The sequence below is a fragment of the Panicum virgatum genome, chromosome 9K (genome assembly GCF_016808335.1).
Source record: "Panicum virgatum strain AP13 chromosome 9K, P.virgatum_v5, whole genome shotgun sequence".
Taxonomy (NCBI): domain Eukaryota; kingdom Viridiplantae; phylum Streptophyta; class Magnoliopsida; order Poales; family Poaceae; genus Panicum; species Panicum virgatum.
Window position 1 is genome coordinate 69,543,554 of NC_053144.1, and position 10,082 is coordinate 69,553,635.

The following is a 10,082-nucleotide window of genomic DNA, read 5'->3' on the forward strand; positions in this document are numbered from 1 at the left end:
CTCAACATCTAGGCCAACATTTAGGCCTATGGATATGGTATCCATGCCAGAGCAGATTTGATTCCAAATCTCTTCTATTGTTGGATAACGTTAGGCCTATGGATATGGTATCCATGCTAGAGCAAATTTGATTCCAAATCCAGGCCAACATTTCTCAACAGCAGTTTGAAACTACAGCAGTTGTAACTGCTTTATATAACGAAGCTCTCTCACTGAAGCTGACACCCTTGAGACACTCTACAAATCAAAACTCAGTGTGAACGCCAGCAGTTTGCAGCCGCTGGAACTATACACCAGGGAGGATGAACATGAGACAAATCAATCAGCCAGAATCTGCATATATAATATGGGTAGTACCAACATTAAGCATCCAGCACCGCAAAATAACACATGGTTCCAGATACAATGAAAGTTCAAGCCAGGCTACAGCCACGCCATGCATATGCATATGCCAAGCCAGTAATTGCAAAATAACACCCACAGCTAGCTCGATGTTACACAACATCAAGCACAACATAGGCTAGAGTTCAGCACAATAGTACTGGACCATCAGTTTGATCAGACAACATCTATTTACATCCAGGGAGCATCAAAAGAGAATATCACTTGGAAGTTGGAACATCGATCAATTGAACAGATGCAACAAGGCTATTCCAACAAGTGCTACGACAAGCACGAGGACCCGCTGCATTGTGTTGCTCAATTTGTCCAACTTTGCTTCGATCAGAGCTCCCCCAGCAGCAGCATCTTCGGACTTCACCTCATCTTCATCTTCCAGAGCATCAAATTGCAGCACAATCAACTTCTTACCCACCAAAATATCAAAGTATGACTTCTGCGTTTTGTAATAACCGCATCCTTCCTTTTGGATGAACATGAGACAAATCAATCTAAGTATCAAACTTTAGCCATTCAAAACCATAGCGCCCAAAACCAAATAAAAATGCATCACACAGCTTACATTTGGGCACTTGAAGTAGGGCAGGCCGTAGTTATTCTCATTCTCCCTTTTGACCCGCCGCTCGTCCAGCCTTGCCATCTTGCAAGAGGGGCAGGGGATCAGGGGTACCCAGTGAGTGCACCCCGGTCCTTTGCCGACCAGGTGCTCCCTTGCCCCTGATCTAACGACTGAGCCATTTCGTTCAGGCAGCAGCTGCAAGAGAATGGAGGAGAATGCAGGGGCGGACCCATGATTTCTAGCGCGGGTGTTCAAAATTTTCTGTAAATTTTTTTGGGTCTAAAGCCTAGTATTTTGGCATGCGTGATTGATTATGACATATTGACATATAGGTCTAGTTTTTATAACACAGGGAAGATACAATATTTCATTGAGCATAAATTAAGTTATCAATTTCAGGTCAAGTTCTACGCTACTGCACAACTAATTAAGAGATTGAGAAATTAGACCTGCTTAGGCAGCTTAGGGCTTGGCTAGATGCATACCGGTGCGTCGCGGCGTCACGAGTCCTCACCGGCTGCCGCGTGCCCCGGCCAGCCGTGCCGGCCCTCGACCCCTGTGCTTTGTCCCAGGCCCCGGCCGCCGCTCGGGCGTTGCAAGTGGCCGTCCTCCTGGCGCCTGGCGCCTGACGCCACCGCGCGGGACCGGGACGGCGAGACTCAGGAGTCGGGAGGCGCCCGGCGTCGCTGGAGGCTGCCGCGGCGTGCGCCGCTCGACTGTGCCTCCTGCCGCTGCCCGCCGCCAAATTGCCGAGGCTGCTTGGACTCGGGAGAGGGGAGCCAGAGACTGAGGCCTCTCGCCCAATCTGTCAGGGGAGTGGGGGAGAGGAGCCTTTTGGGCCGCAAAGTGGGCCTAGGATGATGGGCCGCTCGTTTGGGACGATATTTGGGCCTATTTGGCTGAAACCTCGCAGTAACTGGGTCTCCTCCCGTTCAAACACCGCCTGAATTGGCAAGATTAAACACCAGCCGAGCCGCCGCCGGAGCCTCCACCAACCGCCGCCTCTACGTCAGAGTCTCCCCGCCGCTTCTCTGAGCAAGATGCATACGGAGGAGGAGAATGAAGAGAGAGGCATGTGACTCCGTATTCCGTAGAATGATAATGGGACTGCGCTGGGGCGGCGCCGAGGGTTAGGGTTTGGGAGGCGGCGAGCTCGGCACTGCGATGGCGCCCTCGTCGGCGTGGAGGCGGCTTCACCCACTTGTTGGTGGCCATCGACAAGTTCTCAAAATGGATCGAGGTCCGCCCCATCAGCAACCTCAGATCCGAGCAGGCCGTGCTATTCTTCACGGACATCGTCCACCGGTTCGGGGTACCAAACTCGATTATAACCGACAACGGCACCCAGTTCACCGGTAGAAAGTTCTTGGAGTTCTGTGACAACTACCACATCCGCGTGGATTGGTCAGCTGTGGCACACCCCCAAACGAACGGCCAAGTGGAGCGTGCCAACGACATGATTCTACAAGGCCTGAAACCAAGAATTTTCAACAAACTGAACAAGTTTGGCCGGAAATGGATCCAGGAGCTGCCCTCGGTTATTTGGAGCCTCAGAACAACCCCGAGCAGAGCCACGGGCTTCACCCTGTTCTTCCTCGTCTATGGCGCCGAGGCCATCCTCCCCACGGACTTGGAGTACGGGTCCCCGAGGCTCAAGGCCTACCAAGAGGAACAAAACCAGCAAGCTTGCGAAGACTCGCTGGACCGTGTGGACGAGGCTCGAGACGTGGCGACCCTGCACTCAGCAAGATACTAGCAATCCCTTCGACGATATCAAGCACAGAGGGTTCGACGTCGAGACCTCAACAAGGGAGATCTGGTGCTGAGGCGGCGACAAGACAGCCGGGGTCGACACAAGCTCTCGCCGCCGTGGGAAGGGCCATACATCATCGCCGAAGTACTCAAGCCCGGCACGTACAAGCTCGCGAACGAGAAGGGCGAAATCTTCGCCAATGCTTGGAACATTCAACAGCTACGTCGCTTTTACCCATGAATTTGCAAGTCTTTTCTTTCATACTTCTTTCATTCACGCAATTGTAAACGAATAAATAAAGAGGTCGCGAACAAAAACAGGAAGTCTCGGTTTTACCCTCGGCTTAGGGTCTCAAAAAAACCAAGTCTCCCTCGGGGGCTACAACGGGGGGCGTCCCCCAAACTGTCCCATTTTTTTTCGCAAACCTATTCTTTCAAAAATGTTAACGCGTTAGCCTCGAACGTTTAGAAGGACAGGAGCAGGGCGTGAACCAACTAAGGCTAGGGCCGGCCGAGTCGCGGGACCGCCCGACGCCTCCGAGAGGATACGGCACCCCCCTCACCACCCTACGCTGAAGTTATTCACGTATACGATCTTCCCGGCCAAAGTCTCTCTAAGAAGACGAGGAAAACGCGATAACATGCTAAAAATAATTGCGAGTAATTTGTACATTCAATACCGAGTTGTTTGATACAAATCCTAATACAAACTAAGGGCTTCCATGCCCATCCCTTTCAGGGCGCAGGAGGGAGCGGGGCGGCATCGTCTCCGCCTTCGTCTGCATCAGGGAAGAGGTCATCCTCGAACGAGCCGGCAAGCATCGTAGCAGGACCGTCGACGGCGGCATCAGCTTGGCGGATGGCGGCAACAGTAGCGTCTTCATCAAGCCCTTTGGCGACGATGTAGCCCGACGTCAGCGCATTGAAGTCGAGGAGGTAGTGGGTCGACGCCAAACCCAGGGTCTTCTGGACACCAAGTCGAAGGGCGCCCCTCAGGCGCTCAACGACACGGCCGCCCAGAGACGCCAGGCGACTCGCCAGCGAGCTGCCTGACGAACCCTCGACCCCCTCGATCTTCTTGCATGCGGCCTGGAGAGCCTCCATCTGCGCCGACGAGCCCGCCAAAGATTCCCGCAGCCCTGAAAGTACGAAAAGCAACGTCAAACAACAAACTTCGGCGAAACCGAAAGGATCGAGGGTTCTGGCAGCCACGGCTCACCCTCGGTCCGCCTCTTCTCTTCTGCGAGCTCCGCTTGCAGGGCACCGACCCCTGGCTGCAGCTCCAGAACTGAAGCACCTTCCTCTTCCACGCCGGTGCGCAGGGCCTCGACGGTACAGGCCTCCTGCACCAGTGCCCCGGTGAGCAGCTTGACCCCCGTCTACCCGACAAGAAGTTGAGCGTTCACCGCGGCGACCGCTGCGTCCCTTTGCTGAAGCGCGGACCTCAACCCCTCGAGCGCTGTGCGCTCTTGCTGGAGCGAAGTCTGCGCCTCGGCACGCGCCGCGCGCTCCTGCTGGAGCTGAGCCTGCGCCTCGGCAAGGGTCGTTTCCCTCTGCGCGAGCTGGGAAACGTAAAACACACTTACTCGGTGAATCCCGAGCGCCTTGACCGCGTGAAGCGTCAAGGCGCTCTGGAGGGTGTTCTGGAGGGAAGTGCCGATCTGCTCGTACTCGAGCCAGAGGGCCTTCTCCGCTCGCCACACCACCTGGTCAGGGACCCCGCGCTGGTCGAGCCCAGGGCTCTAGTCGTTGAGACCCAGGGCTCTGGCGCGACGTGGACGCGTTGGCAGTCTGCTGATCTCCGGCGCCGGCTACCGGCGTCGGCGGCACCACTCGGCCATCAGGCCGCACCAGCAACGTCCCGAGCGTGGGCTCGAACCCCGGCGTGGGATCGGCCACCTCTCCCCCTTCAACGGGGGCTGCATCGCTCGAGCGGCCCTCACCTTCCCTGCCGGCGGTGCAAAGCATCTGCCTCCCCTGCTCGCCCCCCCGCTCGACGGCCGCCCGAAGCGACGCCGAGACCGCCGCCTCGAAACGCGTCCTCCTGGACGAGCAGAGCCCCGTCGCGCGCAGCGCGGCGTGTGCCCCCGCCCTGAGCACCTTGGCGGGCGTGAGCGTTGGGACAGCAGGCGAACCCAGCCCGCTGGAGCGAAGACGAAAGAGCAAATCAATCAGCAAACCCAAGTTGCGCGGGATCAGGGCGTGCCTTACCTCTGGACAAACACCGCCCGCTTGTGTTTCCTCGCAGGACTCGGGGGCTGCGCGCCGCTCGAGCCGAGCGGAACCTCCGACGACGCAACCCCACCCGGGGCACCACGCCCACCACGGAGGTGGGTGTGGCGCGACCATGCGCCGACGAGGTCCCAGCCTCGGCGCGGGCACCCTTGCCCTTCGCCTGCGAGGCCAAGCGCTCCCGCCTCTCTTCCTCCTCTGCCTCCCTGCCGATCTCCTCCCACTGGTCGCCGCCGTCGTCCGACTCAGAACTGGACGTGGGGGCCAGCGACTCGTAGGCGTGGCGGAACACTCCCTGCCGCCGTCACGAAAGTCAGAACTAGAGTCTGGGAGCGAATCGAACCAAAGCAGGCGGGATAGGGGAAGACTGCTTACCAATGGAAGTTGGCGATGACGGCCGCCACGGTCAGCCCCTTCTCCGCCAACCGGTGCAGGGCGCCGGTCAGAAGATCGAGCTGCTCCCGCTTCGCCGGATCCGACACGCCGCGCCCCCAGCGTCCCGGCCGCTCCGTCAGCACCTTCCCGGTGTACGCCGGGAGCCCGGCGCCGTCGTTGCACAGGTAAAACCATCCTTTTTCCCAATCGGCGTTATTTGACGTCATGGAGCCGGGGATGTACTTGTCCTTCCTCCCCTCGCGCAACGCGAACGTGAGGCCGCCGGCGAGGACGGGCCGGCGCAGCCCCCTCGCCCCACCGGCGACCGTGTGGAGCTCACACCGGAAAAGGTGAACCCACAGGTCCCAGTGCGCCTCGATCCCGAGGAACCCCTCGCAGACGGCAACGAAGCTCGCCGCCTGTGAGATGGCGTTGGGGGCGAAGTTGTGGAGCTCCACCCCGTAGTAGTGGCAGAGCGCCCGCATGAATCTGCCCGCGGGGACATTGAACCCCCGCTCATGCAGACGCACGAAGCTGACGACGTACCCCGCCGAGGGATCCGGCTCCCGGTGCACGGACGGCGGCACGATCCACTCCGGCCTCTTCATGCCCGGATGCCTTGACAGGAGTCCGCCGCCGACAAGTCCCAGCAGCAGGTGCTCATCGACGCTCGACGGGCTCCACGCCACGGCCTCACCCATATGAACCATGGCTGGGGATGAAGGAGGAGGAGAGCTGGACGACGGCGGAGCGGACGCGCGCTGATCTCTTGGGACAAGAGCTCGAGGATGCGGAAGATGGCGAAGACAAGAACGGCGATGGCGAATGACCAAGGTAAAAAATCCCCTCCCCCGCACTTCCTATTTATTAAGTCGGGGGAAAGCGAACGGCCGCAGTAAACGCGGTGGGTGCCGCCTGTCGCTGACAGCAAGGCCCCACCGCCTAGGAACCGACGCGTGCGTGCGCGACGGTAATCATTGCAGCGCGGTAAAACGGGAAACCCTGTAGCATGTCCCTTCCGAACTGCCCGCCGCCTGCGCCGCTTTGCCTAAAAAGGCGCGCCCACGTCGCCCGTTCAACGCCACCTCAGCCACGACCGCACACGCACGATCACGATCCGGTCCGCGACCGGAGACCAAGCGTCGCGAGCACCTTCCAAGGTAAGCCAAACCTTCTGAGGTAAGCCTACTGATCAGGGGCTCGAGGCCCGGCCCCTCGAAAGGGTTCGAACGGGCGTCCCAGATCGATGGAGCCAGGAATGCCCGCGACACGCTCGTTCTCCCTCGAATGCGGAGTCCGATAGGCTTCCTGTGCCTCTCCTTAAAACCCCTACTGATCAGGGGCTCGAGGCCCGGCCCCTCGAAAGGGTTCGATGGGTGCCCCAGATCGCCGTACTGATTAGTGGCTCGAGGCCTGGCCCACCGAAGGTTCGAACAGGCGCCACAGATACGCAAAGACAGGGACGCACGACGCTCCCCGCAAGGCCTTACTGATCAGAGGTTCGAAGTCTGACCTGCGGAAGGTTCGAACAGGCGCCTCAGATCACCAGAGTCAGGGATGACCAGGGCGTGCGCGATCGAGCCTATCCCCAGACGCGAAGTCCGGGGGCGCCCCATATGTCGTGTTCGAGGCCAGACGAAGGCAGCTAGTCGAGGGATCCCATCGAGGGAGTGCTTCTGCGCCCTTGGCCCCTATCGAATGGGACCGAGCCCTACCTAGCAAACCTTCATGAGCGCTCTCATGGACGTGTCTCCGGACCACGAGCCGACCCCTATCGAACGGGGCACGGACATCCACTCGAACAAGCGCGTTAACAGCTCACCGAAGCATCCATGGCTCGCGGCCCGCTCGAGGGTAGCCTGAATCGCCTCACCCCTCTTCCCTGCAGAAGGGCGATGAGGGTTGTAACACGAAGCCGAGGACACCCCCTGATCGTCCCTACCCGGGCTAGGGCTCGGGGGCTCCTTGCATCTCGACCACCCCTCTGAACGCATCATGCGGCTGAGGACACCTGAATGGTTAACCCCCCGATGAGTGAGCAAGCCCTCCGGAGAACGTTCCGGATGAGTTTGACGCCGCTCCACCCGCGTCGATTGCCGATGCCGGCTGAAATAATGCCGAAGCCGGCTGAAACAAACGCAGGGCGAGCTCGTCACTCTACAATCACAACCCTTGCACGAGTGCACGCACTCCTCCAAGGCTTCGGGGGCTAGACCCGCGGGTCCGCTAGCGCGTCCCCACAGAAACTCACGCATGATCAAAGGGAAAAAAACCCCCCACACAGAGCACCTGAGGATGACGCCTCGGGGTCACCAGCCTTTGCGGAACTGGCCTCCCATTCCAGCAAAGGCTCGGGGGCTACTGTCGGGGACGGTCATAAGGGGTCCCCAAATCAAGGGGATAATCACCCTCGTCGAACGCAAATCACTCGCAATCAACACATCACGGACCGAGAGGAAACCAAGCGCGCGGGGCCCAGAGCCTGCCATGGCCCGACACTCGGACGAGCCCCTCCGTCGAGGGTGCTCACCCGCGCGCCCCATTTTCGCCTCGCTCGAGGGTCCCGGCGCCCCTCGAGCAAAAGTCTGCCTCGCTCGAGGGCCCCCGGTGCCCCTCGAGCAGAACTCCGCCTCGCTCGAGGGCCCCCGGTGCCCATTGAGCAGAACTCCGCCTCGCTCGAGGCCTCTGCTTGACCGACAGCGCTCCATCCGCTCCGCCCGACAGGAGCATTTAATGCCCCGAATTTCTTAGTGTGGACTGCTAAAAAAGGGACGACGTTGCATGAGAAATTCAGACAGGGTAGCGGTGAGCCCGACATGCTAGTCTTCATGTGCAACCACTCGGAAGTGAAGAACTAGATTGCAGGTCGGGCCCACCAGTGCCCTGATTGAATTTCTCTTGCAAAGTCGTCCCTTTCGAATGGTTCCACACGAAGACTAGCATGTCAAGCCCAATGGTACCATGGTTGATTTTCTCATGCAACGTCGTCCCTTTTAAAGGGTTCCACACTAAGACTAACATGTTGGACCCACTGGTGCACTTCTTGAATTCCTCAGCGAATTCATTTGAAGATCCTGAAGAACCCTTGAAAAGGGGCCCACCGGTGCTCTGATGGACATTCTCATGCAATGTCATCCCTTTTCAAGGGTTCTGCATAAAACTAGCATGTCGGGCCCACCGGTGCCCTGGTTGAATTCCACACCAACACTGGAAGTTTTCGTGTACATTTCTAGTGGATCCACACCAAGAATAGCATCAACCAGGGTACCGGTAGGCCCGACATACTAGTTTAGGTGTGGAGCTCTAGCATCGGGCCCACCGCTACCCTATCTGAATTTCTCATGCAACGTCGTCCCTTTTTTAGCGATCCACACCAAGACTAGAATGTCGTGCCCACCGGTGCCTTGATGGACATTCTCATGCAACGTCATCCTTTTTCAAGAGTTCTGCAGGATCTTCAAATGAATTCGCTGAGGAATTGGTACCGTTGGGCTCGACATGCTAGTCTTCGTGTGGAACCATTTGAAAGGGATGACGTTGCAGGAGAAATTCAATCAGGGCACTGGTGGGCCCGACCTGCAATCTAGTTCCTCACTTTTGAGTGGTTGCACACGAAGACTAGCATGTCGAGCCCACCGCTACCCTGTCTGAATTTCTCATGCAACGTCGTCTCTTTTTTAGCGGTCCACACCAAGACTAGAATGTCGTGCCCACCGGTGCCCTGATGGACATTCTCATGCAACGTCATCATTTTTCAAGGGTTCTGCGGGATCTTCAAATGAAATGTCGAGCCCACCGATACCCTGGTTGACTTCCTCATGCAACGTCGTCCCTTTTTAATGGTTCCACACCAACACTAGCATGTTGGACCCACCGGTGCCCTGCTTGAATTTCTCAGGGAATTCATTTGAAGATCCACTAGTATGTGGGGCCCACCGGTGCCCTGCTTGAATTCCTCATCAAATTAATTTGAACATCCTACAGAACCTTTGAAAAGGGATGACGTTGCATGAGAAATTCAAGCAGGACACCTGTGGGCCCGACATTTTAGTCTTAGTGTGGACCCCACAAAAAGGGACGACGTTGCACGAGAAATTCAGACAGGGTAGCGGTGGGCTCGACATGCTCGTCTTCGTGTGCAACCACTCAAAAGTGAGGAACTTGATTGCAGGTCGGGCCCACCAGTGCCCTGATTGAATTTCTCCTGCAACATCGTCCTTTTCGAATGGTTCCACACGAAGACTAGCATGTCGAGCCCAACGGTACCAATTCCTCAGCGAATTCATTTGAAGATCCTGCAGAACCCTTGAAAAAGGATGACGTTGCATGAGAATGTCCATCAGGGAATCGGTGGGCACGACATTCTAGTCTTGGTGTGGACCGCTAAAACAGGGACGACGTTGCATGAGAAATTCAGACAGGGTAGCGGTGGGCCCGATGCTAGTCTTCATGTGCAACCACTCGAAAGTGAAGCACTAGATTGCAGGTCGGGCCCATCGGTGCCCTGCTTGATATGGCCATCAGAGTGTCGAAAGAGAAAGGAGATGGACTAAGATGTGATCACTGACTAGGCAAGTTCGATTGCTGTACTCACACGGTGAGCTTCCCATGTAGCGTACCGTATCGGCATGTACCGGTGTGTAGCCTCCCATATCGAGACGTACCGATGTGCCGTTGGCAGTTGTAGTCTTTAGGTACGTTCTCTCGTATCTTGGCTATCTCGTAGCGTGGCATTGGAGCCAACTGCGACCATCAGAGTGTCGAA

General features: G+C 57.5%; 1 protein-coding gene across 1 annotated transcript; it reads right to left on the bottom strand.

Annotated features, from left to right (window-relative positions):
- Positions 1 to 338: 338 nt before the first annotated feature.
- On the bottom strand, positions 339 to 7,372 carry LOC120647486. The gene is made up of 2 exons (XM_039924299.1): positions 962 to 7,372; positions 339 to 862 (listed from the first exon to the last, which is right to left on the bottom strand). Exon 1 carries the CDS (start codon positions 6,025 to 6,027, stop codon positions 5,314 to 5,316), a length of 714 nt encoding a protein of 237 aa, XP_039780233.1. The 5' UTR covers positions 6,028 to 7,372; the 3' UTR covers positions 339 to 862; positions 962 to 5,313.
- Between the last annotated feature and the right edge of the window lie 2,710 nt (positions 7,373 to 10,082).

Excerpts from the sequence above, each read along its gene's own strand:
- LOC120647486 (XM_039924299.1), bottom strand. The coding sequence starts at position 6,027 with ATGGTTCATATGGGTGAGGCCGTGGCGTGGAGCCCGTCGAGCGTCGAT.